Source organism: Zalophus californianus, chromosome 15 (genome assembly GCF_009762305.2).
Source record: "Zalophus californianus isolate mZalCal1 chromosome 15, mZalCal1.pri.v2, whole genome shotgun sequence".
NCBI classification, from domain to species: domain Eukaryota; kingdom Metazoa; phylum Chordata; class Mammalia; order Carnivora; family Otariidae; genus Zalophus; species Zalophus californianus.
Genome location: NC_045609.1, coordinates 12,082,702 through 12,100,324, shown reverse-complemented (window position 1 = coordinate 12,100,324; position 17,623 = coordinate 12,082,702). Strand labels below are relative to the sequence as shown.

At 44.8% G+C, this 17,623-nt stretch overlaps 1 protein-coding gene across 2 annotated transcripts in view; it reads left to right on the top strand.

Moving 5' to 3' along the window:
- Positions 1-298: 298 nt before the first annotated feature.
- ACTN2 (actinin alpha 2) overlaps positions 299-17,623 on the top strand; it is a 65,723-nt gene continuing 48,398 nt past the window's right edge. The window contains exon 1 of one of the 2 annotated variants that reach the window (XM_027595105.2): positions 299-552. In XM_027595105.2, coding sequence (XP_027450906.1) covers positions 427-552 — 126 coding nt within the window. In that variant the 5' untranslated portion in view covers positions 299-426. The remainder of the gene's footprint in view (positions 553-17,623) is intronic. The other variant, XM_027595095.2, reaches the window with a different exon arrangement.

The window sequence follows — 17,623 nt, the reverse complement described above, 5'->3', positions numbered from 1 at the left end:
AGGCTCAGCTCGCGAAGAAGGAAGTTTGCTGCAGCGGCGTGAGCGCGGACCCCCAGCCGCTCCGCGCCCCGCGCCCCGCGCCCCGGCCCACCCGCACGTGCTCGGAGCGGCGGGGGCGGGGGCGGGGGCGGGCGGAGGGCGGAGCGGGGGCGCGGCCGGGCGGCCACGTGACCCGCGGCGCGGGTATTAAGCCGCGCGGCGGCTGCTCTCGGCCCGAGCTGGTGCTTCGCCCGCGACCCAGCGTCTAGGCGTGTAGCCCCGAGAGGAGCCGCGCGAAGGTCACCCCGCGCCCGCCAGTCCGCCGCCTGCGCCTCCGCCTCCGCCGAGCTCCGCGCGTCCCGCCGGCCCCGCCGCGTCTCCGCCCGCCCGTCCGTCAGTCCGTCCGAGCCCCGCGCGCCCCGCCGCACCCCCGGCTCCCCGAGCGCCATGAACCAGATAGAGCCCGGCGTGCAGTACAACTACGTCTATGACGATGACGAGTACATGATCCAGGAGGAGGAGTGGGACCGCGACCTGCTGCTCGACCCGGCCTGGGAGAAGCAGCAGAGGAAGGTCAGCAAGGGCCCGGTGCCCGCCGTCTGCGGGCTCGGCCCCCGTGTCTGTGTGTCCCAGTCCCCTGCGGGCTCGCCGGCTGCGTGCATTAGCGAGAGGGCGCGTGGTGGAGGTGTTGTGTTGTCCTGTGTCCTCGTACGTAGCCCGGGTGTCCCGTTAGGAAGGAGAACACGTCCAGGGACAGGCACGAAATTGGGCGTCCAGTGTGTGCGCGCGCGTGTGTAAGTAACGTAAGAGTCACAGAACGAAAAATGTTAAAAGAGGAACAGTGCTCTGTAGGTGTGTTCCTGCTTTAATCAGCGTTAGACCAGAATCTGAGAGTCTCAGGTCTGCTCCTGACCCCTTGAGTCTGTGACCTTGGCCACAGGAGTTACACTTTACTTGCACCACTGTGTTCATTTGCCCACAGCCCATCTCTTCCCAAATAAAAGATGTCAGATGAATCAGTGTCATTCGGCTTTCCACAGGGCTACCCAAAGAGAAATTGCAAATCATTTCTTAAATGTTTTGGGCTCCTAAGAGAGGGATGCTGTATGAACACCAGATACTCCCCAATAAAGTAATAATTATTTCACACTCTATTTATGGTTCATTGATGTAAGCACCCAGGGAGGAGGGAGCCAGACTAGCTCTGAAAGCTCCCTGCCCTTCTTACTTGGCGCTTTCTGGAGGCCCAATGGAATATTCCACTATTTCAAGGTTTCTTCTTGATCCCCTTGGCTAGAACAAGTAGGGAATGCTCACCAGGAGGCTAAATCCCACCTCCTGTTTGACTGGGCACAGAGCCTGGTGGAGTCAGACATGCCAACCCAGACCTGCTAACCCAACTTTATGACAGTGTCATGACAAAAGCAAAGTGCCCTACGCTTTTCCCCCCTATTTTTCTGGGGGTGAGGCAAAGTGGATTTCCCCGCTAAGGACCTGCTTTTAAGTGAGTAACCTCTGTCGACCATATGTGTGCATGGGAAGTGCTCTGTGTAGCTGCCCCTGTGAGTGAGTGTGCTGTAAGACATGCTCAATTAGCGTAGGACTGTGGGCAACACATACATCCCATCGTTCTCTCCCAATGAACAGCTTTAGCTGGGAGGATCTCTCCCTATTTGGATAATTCTCAAATAACGGGACGTTATTTTTATAGCAAGATTTCTCTTTTGTTGTCTACCCTCTCTGGTCAAATACCATTTACTATTATTATTTTAAAGCTCGAATTTGGCTACATTTCGCTCTTCACCTTAATTTCCTGAGACTTTTACCACTCCCGCCTTCTTGGAAACAAGAGAATGGAAGTGATAAATAGAAGTTGAGTCTATAAAGGAAAATAACATTTCAAACCTTCTACTGTTTTTTTAAATGACATTGCGAGAGAAACACATGGCCTGAGGATTATTAATGTGTCATCTGGTCTCGCTGATGCATTATCAGTCAGCAAGAAGTTAAAAAGCAACTTTAACTTGCAGCATGAGTGTTTTTCTTTAAAAGAATTTCCCACAGTTTTGATTACTATGTTTTTCATGTTTTTTTTTTTTTAAACTCCTAAGTCTTCGTTTCAAAGGTTGCCTTTTTTTCTTATGAGAAATAGTAAAGTAGCTAAGAGATTGGACAAGTAGTCTGCTCATCATTTTTAGGAGTAATAGTCTAATCACAATAATTTCTGTTGTTTTGGGTTTTGTTTTTGTTTTTTCTTACAGTACGATAGCAGGATAGAGCTAATGTCAGTTTCCAAAAGCCACATTGACATGTATCTCCTGTCTTATTTTTTTTTAACGTATTCACAATGTTTTTGGATAGAATGGCATCATTGTAATTTTTTTTTAGGTTTGGGATTCCTGTGTGAATATATTATTGTAATTGTATAGCACTTGACATATATTATTAAAAAGTGGATATACTTCCCAATCCCAGTTCAAAAGAATGCTAGAAAGTTTAAAGTGAGAATTCTTTTTTTTTTTCCTAGATTGTTGTAGATGCGGGGGGAGGGGTGGAGGGGGAACCCCACTGCATTAGGACGCAGATCTGAACAGATCTAGAAGATACTCTATTTCTACTTTTGGTATAGAACCTACTCAAGCCAATAAAATAATATTGAACTCTAAGTTCAGGGTAAGAGCAGTTTGGCCTCTATTTATGTCCCATGAGACAAACTGTTGGAACAGGACGAAGATAAAATACCATTGTTTCTATTGTGGGCCCTTCTCCACACTCCATTTCAGTGATATGCTGGGTATGAGATCTGTCAACAGATGTTGGTAACACATGATGACGTCCGTAGCGTTTTCATGGATGCGGTGCCTAATTATATCCGCAGTTCAGAGAGTCTCATAGGCTGTGGTAATCCTTGCTCTGTGGTGTGGAATTCCTTGCTACAGAAGGACTTAGTGAAAATATAGTGCTTTTTTTTTCCCCTTTGGTGGTGATTTTTTTAAGTTTTGGTAAAATCATATAACAAGAAATTTACCATCTTAACTATTTTTAAGAGTGCAGTTCATTAGGGTTGAGTACCTGCACGTTGCTGTGTTATGCAACCGATCTCCAGAACTCTTTTCATCTTGTGAAACTGAACTCTCTATACCCACTAGAGAGTAACTTTACATTCTCCCCTCTCCCCAGCACCTGGAAACCACCCTGCTACTTTCAGTCTGTATGAATTTGACTCCTCTAGGGACCTCATATAAGTGAAATCTGACAGTATTCGACCTTTTGCGTCTGGCTTATTTCACTTAGCATAATGTTTTCAAGGTCCATCCATGTTATAGCATCAGTCAGAATTTCCTTCCGTTTTAAGGCTGAATGATACTCCTCTGTATGTATGCACCACGTTTTGTTTATCTGTTAATCCGTAGATGGACACTTGGGTTGCTTTCGTCTATTGTGAGTAATGTTGGTATAAGTATGGGTGTACCAATATCTTTTCGTGGCCCTGCTTTCCAGTTTTTTTGGTTTGATACTCAGAAATGAAATTTCTGGGCCATGTGGTGGTTCCATTTTCAATTTCTTGAGGAAGCGTAGTGCTTTTCCCAAAAGGAGGCAATTTACAAGACACTGAATTTAGCATTAAGTATGTACAGGCATTTCAAAGTGCTCCCCTTCTCTTCCAGGGGTGTTTAATACACAGGGGTAGGGATATTTACATTCATGTAAATTAGGCTGTCTTTCAGTGGACTTTTGCAGCTTCTAGAGCTCTGATATTTAGAAACACGCTCCTCTTGGAACCAAGGAACACATTCAACCTTCAGTTCAACTGAAGCCTAATCAGGAGGTGATTTGCCAGAACAGCAATGCTGACTACGTGTGCTATCTCTGTAAGCACGGGGCGCTGTCCTTCACCACTCTGGGAGGCTAGCGCAAGCCTTTTAAGGAAATGACTGTGTGTTTTGAGACCTAAAGGGTCCTTGCATCCTTAATTTGTATATGGCTAGCTGAGTGATAAACTTTTTTTTTTTTACCAGTTGTTGGGAGAGCAAGAGAGTGGTTCATTTATTCCCCATTTGGAGTTCTCACTGGTCTTAATCCTTCCTAGAGAAAGTCAAGTTCTTCTGCATAGTCATAATTTAGATGGACCGATTCACCATTCACCTCAGAGTACCCCTGTTCATTCTGTCACCTGGGCTAAGATGTTGCTGAGTCAGGTCAGGCAGCATTCGAGGACATGTGTGGGACCATCTGCCCACAGGGTCGAGGTTAAATAGAGAGCCGGGGAACCTGAGGGTTGCCCCTTCCAGTGTCCGTGGAGAGCACCTGCTGATAAAGGGTGCAGAGTGAAGCCTCTTCTCCCCTGCCCAATGAAATCTGCCTTTGCGTGAATTTTCCCTGGGAGAAAAAGCACTATGTGTTTCAACAAGGTGAACAGTTATCGAAAAGCATGTGAACTTTCTCAGATTCATGAAACCCAGAGGACTCTCAGCACGCCCTAGTACTCCCTGACCATAATCAAGTCACTAAACCTTCGCATGTCCATTTACCTAGAAAATAAAGATAAATGATACCTTTCTTACCTCATCGTGTTTTTCAGGATCAAATGGTTAAACTAGTCCGTGTAGAAGGGGCTCCCTATGCTGTAAATGTTCAAATGTTATTATCCTCATGCAGCAAATATTTTTATTAACTGGCGAAACAGTAGTCAGCTCCACACTTGGACTGGTGGGGGGATGATGAAGCACAGATTTGTTCCTTAGTGACTTTGCTGTACTGTTTTGTGTGTGTGGTAAAATATACATCACGTAAAATTTACCATTTTAACCATTCTTAGGTGTACAATTCAGTGACATTAATACATTCACAGTATCGAGCAATTACCACCACCCTTCTTCTGAGCTTTTCCATTGCCCCGAACTGAAACTCCGTGTCCATTAAAACACTAACTTCCCATCATCCTGATAGGTCCTTGTAAAGAGAGGATTTACACACCTGAACACTTGGAGGAAAATAGTACATGGCTTAATATTAAGTGGCAGGTGCTTGTTGTGTAAAGAACAGAAATTATAGGTCAAATCAGGAAAGCTATCGTGGGTGAGGACAATGAGGAAGTAGCTTTGTGAGCAAGTAGGACTCGGGCCAGACCTTAATTTGAGTAGTAACTAAACATTAGCTGAGTAGAGAGGAGAGGAAAATCGTATTCCTCGTTGGAGAAATGGAATGAAGAGACTGTTGTGTTTCTTGGGCAGGGGGTGGGGGTATGATAAATGGGATGTCACCATAGTAAGTGTTTATGTCCCCCTTTAGCACCATGAAAGCACCCTCACCCCCTTCTTTCCCAGCCCCCCCCTCACCACCCTCTGACAAAGAGCTGAGGGGACAAGCTCAGAGGCGGGGAGTCTAAAAGGAGAAAGTAGCCAAGGTGGCCAGGCTAGGACGCCCGGTTCCGTGTTCCTGGAGGTGTCTACTGCTTGTGATATGCTTGAGGGAGCATGAGGAGGAGACAGGCTTGGCTGAAGCTCACGATGCAGATTGGAATGCAGAGAGAAGAGAGAGGGGGCCAGGTTATAGCGGACTGGGGTGAGGGTGGAGTCCTGCAGGTGTTGGAGCTCCAGAGGGCCATGCTTAAAGAAGCAGACTGTTTGCAGAACGAATCGGATGCCTGAGGACCTAACACCAGGAGACCCAGGCAGGAGCCCAAGATAGGACCTGCTGGGTAGAGTGGCGAGGATTAGAACCAGGGGCTGGTAGGAGCAATGGTGAGGAAAGCATCAATTTGAGAGTGGTCAGGAGGGATTATAAAAGTATTAAATGGCCCCGTGCTATTCCACGGCAGGCTGCTGTATAAATCCAGTTAAGCAGACATGATCCCACCCTGAGAGCTCCTGGATGGAAACTCAAGACCGTGGTATTGATGAGAAACAAGCAAACTGATGAGGAAAGTCTGTGTACCTGCCACGAGAAAGAAAGCCACACATCTACAGCCTATGTCATCCAGGGCCGGGGGGGGGGGGGGTGTGCTCCAGGGCAGAGGGGAGGGTGCGTCCCTGCGGCCACTGCTTGAAGGGGAGGGCTGGAGTTCCAAGGGGACTTTGATGTCCAGGGAAAGATGTTGGTGGGTAGGCGGGGAAAGGCAGAATCTAGGATGAGCCCGAAGCAACCTCTGCCCCTGGAGGGACTGTTGTTCTGAATGCACTTGGTTTGCTGTAGATGACCACAGATGCCCGGGGCGTAAGGCAGAACAGTCACTCTTTGTCTTTGGACCCTCCCCAAGGCCCTGGGATATGACCCGGAGCGTGCCTCACCCCTTCAGCCCAGTTCACCGCGGGAGAAACTTGAACTCCAGAGAAGATTCTCCAAGAGTGTGGGAGGACAAATATAATTCTTAGCTGGGAAGCGTAATGAACGCGGCCTCAGAAAGCTGTCAGCGCACGCTGCATTCGGTTGCTGCAGCTGGGAGACACCTACAGAAAAGGCGCAGGACCCGAGTGGGTGGGGGAGCCACCGTGATGAGCAGAGGAGGTGGTACGGCATACGTTGGAGGACAGTCAGAATCGTACCACTGTTTCCCTGGGAACGGTACGAATTCTTCCAGAAAGAACAGAAAGCAGAGATTAGGGGGAACGTTTGCTAACTGCTGTGCTAGACAAATTCCGAAGGCAGGAGAATCTTGAGTGCAAGGAATTGGTCTTTCTAAAGGAGTCTGAGGAACATTTTTTTATACAAACAACGAATCTGAGCCCATGCAGGCGTGCTGGGGGGCACACGCAACCCTCCCCTCCCCCACGGTTTTCCGTGCCAGAACCTAGAAGATGCTTTGACCTGCAACCCTAGCGAAGAGCAAGATATAAATGGGGCGCAGGCATGGCCATTCATTCTTCTATTCGTTTGACATTTATTATGGGCCTGCTAGGGGCCAGGGATAAAGAATTGAGTTGACACCGCCTTAGGCCTTAAGGAGCTTATAGCCTGGTTCAAGAGACAGAAAGGTCAGTGCAAAGCGCAGAGGAGGGCCACCCAGTTCAGCTAGGCTGGAGAAGGAAAGGAGAGAGTATTTCCGAAATGCTCCTCCCGCATGGTTTGCTGTCATGTGCATGGAAGCATCTTCCTCCCTGCCACCCAAGTGGGATCCTGGGAGTTATCCTTGGTGCCTCCCTCTCTCCCAACTCCGATGGAGCCCACCTGCTAAAGTCTTCTGGACCCTGCCCCTTCCTCCCGTTCCGTACTTTAAGGTCTTCAGAGTTTCTGTGTTTCCTGCCTGGATTAGGGTGATGGCCTCCTGCTTTGTCACCTTTCCGTGGTTCATGCTTCTCTTTGGGCTTTCCTCCATGATGCTGGCAGGAGTGATCTTTATGGAACACAAGCCTGCTCATGGTATTTCCTGCTTAAAGTCCTTCTGTGGTTCTTTATTGTCTTCAGGAGAGAGCTCAGACGTCCTACAGTGCTCTGTGAGGCCAGGTCTGAGCTAAGCTCTGTCTGCTATTCCATTCCCCCCCCCCCAACAGGATCAAGGTCCAACCCCACAGAGTGGCCCTCACCATGTTTGATTTACCCCTTTGCCATAGACCCAGCCCTGACCTCCTCCTCCCATTTTGGAGTCCCTCCTCCAAGAGGCCAGCCTTCCAGAACGTGGGTCACCTGGGGCTGTCATGGTCTCTCTGAGGACTATGAGCAGACGCTCTTCTCTGGTTCCCCGGGCCAAGCACCGAGCCCGCTCAGACTCTGTACTCATTTGTGGAATGAGAAAATTATGAGTCCTATTTCTGAAAAGCGTTTAGTACAATTAAAAATTTTAAATGTAATAATTAAGAAACTTTTTTTTCCCAGTCTTTATCCTTGAGCTGTATATGTATTAACTCCAATTCATGCCTGTTCTGTAGTGATTTTAAAAAAGTGTTTTACTCAGGTCCTCAAAGTGAATGAAGTTATCTGACTTAATTCTTAGTCTAAGATTGAACCTTCAAAGACAAGCTGCTTAATTAAAAAAAAATTGGAATTTAGAGAATTTTGGAATTAAAAATTCATACATGCAGATTTATTTAAGTTATAATGTGTCACCATATTAATGAGCAAAATTTCTGGTCATGTAGATTTGATTTGAAATGACCCGTTTTTTTTGCAGATTGAAAATCTTTACCCACTTAATAAAGAAAAATTACATGAATGATTCACATAAGTACAAATTTAAATGTGTGGTTTTGGTAAAACAGATTTTTTTTTTTGGAAAACACGCTGTGCTTCACGGTAGCGGAATTGGAAAATAATGAATAGACCTGGGTGATTCGGAAGAGTGTGTGCGTTCCTGGAACAGAATCAACCTGAATGCCAAGTCCAAGACTAAGAAGTTAGCATGACTTTGAGTTGTCTTGCTTCATTTGTTTGTTTTTGTAGGAGGTAACGGTATTAGTTATAATCCCTAGGAATAATTATACATTGAAAATAGATTCTCAGTAGTAGTGTCTGTGATAACCTTTTCACTAAAAGACCTGCAACCTTGGGGAAAAAACTTTCCTTTTTTAGTGATTGTGAGGACCAAATGGATAAGTCGGTGAATATGAGGTCGTTTGGGGGAAATGAGAACCGTATTTAAGATGAACCTGTAATTGAGTCTTACGTAGACAGTTACAATTGAGAATGGCAAATCAAGATATCCTACCTTTTAGAGTCATAAGGAGTCTTTATTTCATGATAGCCAAATAGGATGTTTGTTTAGAAGTTAGGTAATGTCATTGGTCTTTATTAGAAATTTGAGGAATTTTATATTAGGTTGGACCACGTGAAACTCTCGACATTGACCATTTTCACCTCTAGAAATTGCAGTTTCTCATGTTCAACCCAATAAAACTATGCTACTTCTATGTCCCACTGTGTTTGAGATCCTTGACCGATACCAATGCGGTAGCCAAACCAGAAAACTGAATCCTCATCATTTCTAGCATTATCTCTAACGCCTTTGATGTTCATTTAGGAAAGTAAGGGGAATCGTTGGGTTTTGTCCTAGTTAAAAATGTGAGGTTTGGATCGAGGGCTTGATATCCAATGGAAATATCAAGGAGAAAGGTCGAGCTGGAGGTTCACAGAAGCTCTCTGCTCATAGGCAGAAGTTGAAACTATGGGGAGGGGAACGTGGAGGAAGATCCAAGAGGAGAGGACTTCCGCAGGAAGCAGTGATGTTACCTGCACGTGGACGCATTGTTTCTCTGCGTGATGTGCATGCCTCAGACGACTTGGAACCTTGGAACCACTTGGACTGCCGAGATGTCTTTGATTCTCTTCCTGGAGAAATCTCACCTTGGTATTGCACTGGCACTTTGCCAGGCTGAATCTGGCATTTGAATTGATGTAGCTGCTGGAAGAGAAACCCAGGGATTTGGCTCGTGGGATGGGATATCTCTTAGCCGATGAGACGTTATGCTTTCAAAGGAAGTGAAAAGCTGCAAGAAATTATTTATGGTGGTGCGCTCAGGTCTGGGGCATAAAACCCTTCTGCAGTTGGAATGGCCAACGACAGGCTTTCTTGAGGAAGACCGTATTGAAAATTTGTAAGGATTACTGAAAACAGTAGAATTTGTTTCATCTTACACTCAATGTAGAATTTAACTCCAAGACAGGTTTCCTTTTTTTCTGTTTTATCATTTATTAAATTAAGGCAATGAAACAAATTATTGCCCTCGTTTAGATTTTTGTAGGAGGTAACGGTATTAGTTATAATCCCTAGGAATAATTATACATTGAAAATAGATTCTCAGTAGTAGTGTCTGTGATAACCTTTTCACTAAAAGACCTGCAACCTTGGGGAAAAAACTTTCCTTTTTTAGTGATTGTGAGGACCAAATGGATAAGTCGGTGAATATGAGGTCGTTTGGGGGAAATGAGAACCGTATTTAATATGAACCTGTAATTGAGTCTTACGTAGACAGTTACAATTGAGAATGGCAAATCAAGATATCCTACCTTTTAGAGTCAAAATACCATTCCTGGTACTTTGGGTGTTGGAGAGCATCAGTCATGAAAACGGTAGAAGACATGTACAGAATTGTAATCAGTTTAGAGATTACCCACCGAGGATAATATTTTTTTATTTTGAGACAAACACATTTTTCAGGGGAGGCAGGGTGGGAGTGGGATTGGGCTGGGACGTGGGGGCAGAGACTTTAGTTGGAAAAACGCAAACCGTGCATTTTGTATCTTGCAAACTGTATAATTTCTATTCTGTTATGGGAATTTTATGGAATAGGAGGTGGCTGCTTATTTTATTGCCTATTTTGATCTCTATTGTTAAATTCTGAAACAGAAGGATACTTAAAAAATTTTTTTCTCGGGGGCGCCTGGGTGGCTCCGTCGGTTAAGCGACTGCCTTCGGCTCAGGTCGTGATCCTGGAGTCCCGGGATCGAGTCCCGCGTCGGGCTCCCTGCTCCGCGGGGAGTCTGCTTCTCCCTCTGACCCAACCCCCATCTCATGTACTTTCTCTCTCATTCTGTCTCTCAAATAAATAAATAAAAAATCTTTAAAAAAAAATTTTTTTTTCTCGGTATAACAACACCAAAACAAAAAGAATTCCAACAAGACGGTAAAAGTGTTATTTTAGTATGTGAATGTTTGCTAGTGGATTAAGAAAAAGAGGGGGAGGGGATTTGGCCTATTATTCTTAGTATCCCAAACTATTCAGTGTAAAGGGGCAAGGCAGCTGTTTTTTTTTTTTTTTTTTTAAGATTTTATTTATTTATTAGAGAGAGAGAGAGAGAGACAGCGAGAGAGGGAAGACAAGCAGGGGGGAGTGGGAGAGGGAGAAGCAGGCCTCCCGTCGAGCAGGGAGCCCGACGCGGGGCCCAATCCCAGGACCCCAAGATCATGACCCGAGCCGAAGGCAGACGCCCAGTGCCTGAGCCACCCAGGCGCCCCAAAGCAGCTATTTCTTGAGAATCACTGTTTTAACCACAGATGCTATTTTATTCACTCTTCACAACAGTCTTGAGAGCCGAGTATGTTACCTGCACATGGATGCATTGCTTTTTTAGCCAGGGAAGTTAAGTGACTTGTCCAGGGGTGGTTGAGGGCGGGGAAGGGTAGCTGGAACAGAGCCCTAAAGTACAAAGATACGGCTCTGTCTCTCAATGGGAACTTCATAAAATGTGGAGGTACTAATATTCTATCGCGTCCTCTGGTCCACAAGGGGCAGAGCTGAATTTTGGAGCCAGGTTACTTAACTCTGAAGGCTGTGCTTTTAACTACTAAGCACTTTCTGACTTTTTGTTGTTGTTGTTGCTTTCTGCCCACACTTAACGCGTAACCTGCAACTCAGAGCAGAAGCGCAGGATTCAGTATTCCTAATTTCTCACTTTACCCATCACCGACTGCCTTTGTGGAAGGGTATGTGCCTGTGAATTTTTCGTTCCTAAATGGGGACAATTGGGGGCATCTGATGAAATGAGAGAACCAAATTTTGAGGCATGGGGAGCATTGTCATTCGGAGGTTTTTCTTTAGGTTGGGCTACAGCAGTTGGTGTGTTCAACAGAAATGCCAAAGGAGGAGAAAAGGGACCACAGGAAAAGCCAACTAAACTTCTAAACGGAGTTTAGTAGGACATGCCATTAGGGTCATAGCTTTGGAATTAACTGCTGGTCTGGCTGACTCAGTTCCAAAAGAAGCCAGAGAGTTCAGGATGCCTAAGTACTTGAGTCAGCTCCCTGTTGGAACCAGCAGATGGGACTCCAAGAGGCAAGAACACAGATTAGAGTCATCCTCTAGGATAAGGCATGATGTCTTAGTGGACAGCAATGCTCTCTAAGATTTGGGGTCCACAGAGATTCAGCCTAAACACTGTGACGTGGCAGTACCAAGGACTCCCTTTACTTTACATTAAAAAAAAAAAAAATCCCGCTTTTCTGTTCTTTAACTTCCTATTATGGAAAGTTTCAAACATACACAGGAGCCAAGAGAATATAGAACATAGTGAATCCTTCTGAACCCAGCCGGTCAAGGAAAACCCAAGTTTCCTGGATAGCGAATGTCTGCTTCTCCCCGCCCCCCCAGCTTCATTGAGGTATAATTGACAAATAATAAATGGTATATATTTCAAGCGTACAGAATGTTTTGATGTGTGCATACACTGTGAAATGGCCACCAGGGATGTCCACTTCTAAGAGGAAAAACAAAGTTTTTATGTTCAACAAGTGTTTCTTTCCCTAAACACAATTTTGAAAGAGATCAGCATGAAGCAGAACTTCGAAGGAGGCCGGTTGTCGCCTTTCCCTCTCGGAGCGCCTCTCTTTTCACCCCAAATCCCAGGCTTCCTGCTGCCCCTCCGGCCATCTGGGCCTCCTGCCTCCTCTGACCTGCTTGTACACCTCCCCTCGGCCCCGAATTTTCCTAAGGATTTCTCATGTTCTTAAGAATGAAAGGTTCCCAACACCTGCCTTTCCAGAGATCACCTGTATTTTAGAGGTGACCTTTCTACGATGATAACCACCCATTGTCTACTTCTAGGAAGGACCCTCAGGGTAGATTTCTGGCTGTCCACGAGAAGAGGATGGGAGTGTGCGAAGCACTTTGGGCAAATTCAAAGCTTCCTCACATCCTGTGAAAATGTGAATGGTTCACTGCTAGGAGTTTGAGCCCATGTATGAAGTCAGTGCTGATAGGGTGTGGGCCGTGTGTGAGGAGGATCTCTCTCCTCCTGCTGCAGACTGATCTGATGAAGTGACCCTATAACCTCTTTCAGGGTTTTTGGTCTAGTTCTCTCTCCATTCCTATGAGCACTGCTGTCAATGCTTTGGATGGAGAGCTTGGATTCGAGACAGGCGGTGGGAAAAATGTCTGAGGATGCTGAATTTGATACTCGTACATCTTCATTTCCTCCACCACCCCCAGAGTACAGCCGGAGGAAGGAGAGAACAGACATTTAAAGGGTTCTTGGGGAAAGGTTATTTTTAGGGGCGGTCTTGCCAAGACTGCTTCCGGGGATTTTATTTAGGCACACGTCGGGCCCCTGCCTGCTTACATGTGTGCATTTCAAGGTAGCCCTGGGAGTGATGGGGGGCCGCATGCATGCTACAGCTCCAGGCCACCTCATTCCTTGCAAAAATTCATTTTATTTTATTTATTTTATATTTTGCCCCCCAGCTTTATTGAGCTAAAGTTGTCATACAACATTTTGTAAATTTATGGTGTGCGACGTGTTGTTCATTTCTCCGGCCCTCTGTTGTTCATGAAAGGATATGAGGAGGTGGAGTGAGAGGTAGGGACTTTGCATCCACGTCGGCCCAGGATGGTCCCAGTTGTGGCTGGAAATTAGAAACTGCCTCTCCTTCGACTCGCAGAAGTAATCCAGTTTAGACAATAAATAACTCAACGGTCACACTGTTCTGAGGACATACGCGTGGCAACCTCAGAGAATGATAAAATAATGTTGAGACCCAAATAATTTATATATAGGATAGTAATGCCTTTTCTCAAAGCACTTGCCTATTTCTGAACTTTAAAAAATTCAGATATCGGTGAAGTGAGATTTCTTATAGTTTGGCAGATTTAAATACCAGAGTCTAGTTAGTAATTTCTGAATCTTTTAATTCGCAAATCCTTTAGAAGACCAAGCCTTGCAGAGAGCTGTGGGAGTGAGCTCTGTGTGTGGAGGGACGCAGGGCCACCAACCCCACTGGTGGGCCAGGTTCCCCTCTGAAATGCATGCCGCCATTTGCATTTGGTATTTGATATGCCGTCTGCCTGGTTTTATAAATACTGTATAGACTCCCACTTCAGACAGTTTGATATTAATATGTGCTGTGCTTCAGGGATGCTTATTTTGCATGTCTGAAAAAGGAAGGGTTAACGTTGTTTAAATATGCAGACCAGTCACCAGAGTCAAATCTCTGGCTTTGTTCTTCAGGCAGTTTAACACATACATATATAGAGCTCTATATATGTATATATGTGTGTGTGTGTTCAGGCCGTTGGAAATCTGGGAGTGAAGTGGTGGTAAATATATTTACTGTGTGGTAAATTCACGTTTACTGTAAAGATTGCCCTTGTTTCTATACTCGGACACAGGTGGGCCTGTCCGTGTCGGAGTCCTTTAAGACTTGGTAAGGAAGCAGGAAAAAGCCTGTCAGAAATACCTGGTGTGTGACAGTGGGTGCTATTGCTGTAACTGGTATCTGGGTAACTGGATATTACAGACTCCAAAGGATTTCTATTCTGCGGTCCTAGAACTTGGACAGTGTGTACCTTCTCCATTAGGGTTTTGAAATGCGATGTCGAAATAGGGATTTTAATGTGAAACTTTAAAAAATCCTGAAGCAGCACTTCATCGATTAACTTCAGAAATCTAGGGTTGCTTAATTATATCCAATTTAAGTAGTCTTTCCTTTTTTTTCAGGGAGAAATGTGGAGGACTAATGAAGTAGAACTAGCTAACATAATTACAGATAACCACGAAGACCAAAGAATCTAGGCTGACAAATTGTATATACTTTCCCGAGTTACTTTTTTAAGATACATTTTGCATCAGTCATATACATTCCCTACAGAAAATATGGATAAGAAATTCTTAAAAGTCACAATTTAGAGAAAACTTGTGTTAACATTTGGCCATATTGTCTACTAGAACACTTTGTGTTATAGTATGAAAGCATATGTTGATGAATTTTATACTCTAATAGGTAATTATCTGAAACGTCTCAGGATATGAGGACTTCATTCTATATTTTTGTGACTACTCTCCACTCAGCACGAGCCCTAGGGAAGAACTTTTTGAAGGAGGAAATCCCTGCCTGGTTCCCTACAGTGTGGAGTGAGCAGGAACTTTGGGAATGCCCAGCTTCCCTGTTGGTACCCCTACTGTTAAACAGAGCTTTTACCATATGGAGAGGAAACCTGTAGACGTACCTGATTGGGTGGAGGGCCTATTCCTGACTTAGAACCGTGCTCTGGTCCAAAATACCGATGCAGAGAATGTGGTGTATTACGGAGAGCTGTCTCATTCTAAATGAAGGCAGCCATTTATTTGGGTCCCTGAAGATAGTAACAGTATGGTGAACTTGAATTAAAGAATATTTATTTTGCTGTCTGTGTTGTACAAGCTGCTTCCCCAGTTGCCAGGATGGGCTGAGGAGGGAAACATCAGTTGGCTTTTCTAAAGAAAACCTTGAATTCCTCCTCAAGAAGAGAATAATGAAAGTATAATCAACGTTTGCTGTTGCCTAAAACCAAGCAACAGTTGGGTCTGCCCTGTCACAGAGCCACATCTTGCTCATAATTACCCAGGCTCCAAGGGAACAAGTTATTTTGGGAAGCATAGCTCAGGATCAATCATATGTAAGGCTGTTTGTTGGGAGCCTTAAATGCTTGCTTACCGGAAAGTCCTCAAAGGAATTCTCCACGCAGCTCGTGCCAGCTTGGGGGAGGCAGGTGTGACCCCACAGAACGCCCAGTCAGTGGCTAAGTGAGGCTCATGGCCTGGGGATTGCTCTAAGCTTGCATGACCAAGCACCCAGAGCACTTTCATGTGGTTCTTTGAGCTTACCACTTTTTTTTTTTTTAACCTTTTAGAGCAAAAATGACTGAGGCTTTGACTCTGAAGATGTTTGATTTGGTTAGTTTAACATATGCTTCCAGCCCTAAAATAGTTTGGGAAGAATCTGTATATTTCTAACCTTTTTTCCATCTAACAGTTAAAATGGAGAGTTTCATCAAGATCATTTGCTAACTGTCCTTTGGAAGACAAAGCTAGAGCTTTTTTTTTTTTTTTTTAAATAAAAGGTTTTTTAAAATGAGCTTTGCAGATTTTTATATAAAAATTTTGTTTCAAGAAGTTTTTTAAAGATTTATCCATTTATTTGCGAGAGAGAGAGAGCAACACGGGTTGGGGGAGGGGCAGAGGGAGAGAATCTTTAAGCAGGCTCCCCGCTGAGCACAGAGCCCCGTGGCTTGATCCCACGACCCATGAGATCCAGACGTGAGCTGACGTCCAACTGATGGAGTCAGACGTCCAACTGATGGAGCCACCCAGGCGCCCGTTTCAAGAATTTTAAAACACCCCTTGGAATGAAAGTAGAGGTAGCTTGAGTTGCAACTAATACTGAGAATCAGCCGATCAGAGAAGGGTTTGATGTCCTTGCTGTGTTGCTTCATGTGCCTTGCCGATAATAGAGATGAAGAGATGAGTAATTGCAGCTGAGAAATAAGAATCAGGAGCGTGGGGCGCCTGGGTGGCTCAGTCCGTTAAGTGTCTGCCTTCGGCTCAGGTCATCATCCCGGGGTCCTGGGATCGAGTCCCGCATGGGGCTCCCTGCTCAGCGGGGAGCCTGTTTCTCCCTCTCCCACTCCCCCTGCTTGTGTTCCCTCTCTTGCTGTGTCTCTCTGTTAAATGAATAAATAAAATCTTAAAAAAGAAAAGAATCAGGAGCGTGAGTAATAAGGACTCCTGTAAGTGGTGATAAAATGTTTGCGGGAAATTTTCTTGAGCAGGGAGGAAATTAACAGATGGAAATACTTTAGCTTCTAGATAAATGTAAGATCTTTATGAAACAGAAAAGTGCTAAATAATTCAGCCCAAATCCAATATTATTTATGGTGATTCGTATAAGAGGGAACATGGGGACACGTATTAGACTTTAAATGGAGGCTTTGACATAGAAAAGGAATCCAGTAAGCCGAGACTTAGGACAGTTGTCATTTTCACAAGACAGGGAAAGCATTCTGTAACTTAAGATCAGCAAATGATAGACTTCAGTTAGTTCTGCATATCATTCTTGTGTATCAGTTACTGTTTGTCTTCACCGAAATCAGTAACATTTAGGTCAGAATAATGAATATTTCAGCATATTTGAATGTTGACCTCTCTTTAGATCCTAAAGTATTAAAAGACGATTCTTACATAAAGGTAAAAATCATGACTTTCACACAAATATAAAAATGAACACATGCTAGAGATGTTATTTAACTTACTGGCAAAGAGAAAACTGGAGAGGAGTTGCAAGCAGTTAAAAAAAAAAAATCCAAAGAATAGGCACATTTATAGATTAGGAAGAGCGAAATGAATGTCCCTCTGGGAGGAAGGATTGTCCCTGTACCGAACAGAATGCATTTCTTGTCAGTAGGCAAGAATTACTTGCACTGTTCTCCTTTATCTATGACTTATGAGTTGTGGAATAGCATGGAAGGTATGCTGTAGACAATGATCAGGTTTCCCATTGAAGCCCAGACTTTTCCTTATATAAAGGAGCCTTACGAACTGTCCTGACACCTTTCCAAATTCCCTAACTTTGATCTGTCCTTTCTGGAAGGTATGGAGGAGATTCCACATACCAGAGAGGCTATCCCTCAAGCCGGAACCCGTGGGGGCTGGATTTGGCTTTGTTCAAAAACCTGAAGAGCATTTGTTTTTGTCTCCTGTTAGGCAGTCTTAGAGCTTTTAGCACCTTTCTTTATGTATTCTTCACAGCCCAGGACCTAAGTGGTAGCCCGTCTTCTGAGCCCGGTGACTGACGCCTAAAATTCAGGGTTCCAAATCCCTGATTAAAACCAGACATGGATAGAATAATCTTTTCAAGTGCTGGGAGAGACATCTTTAACCTACCCACTCAAAGAATCATCCATTAGCCTGATTCTATTTTTAGATGCCCTCAGCCGCGAGGTTGTCTTTTATTTTTCACAAGGGT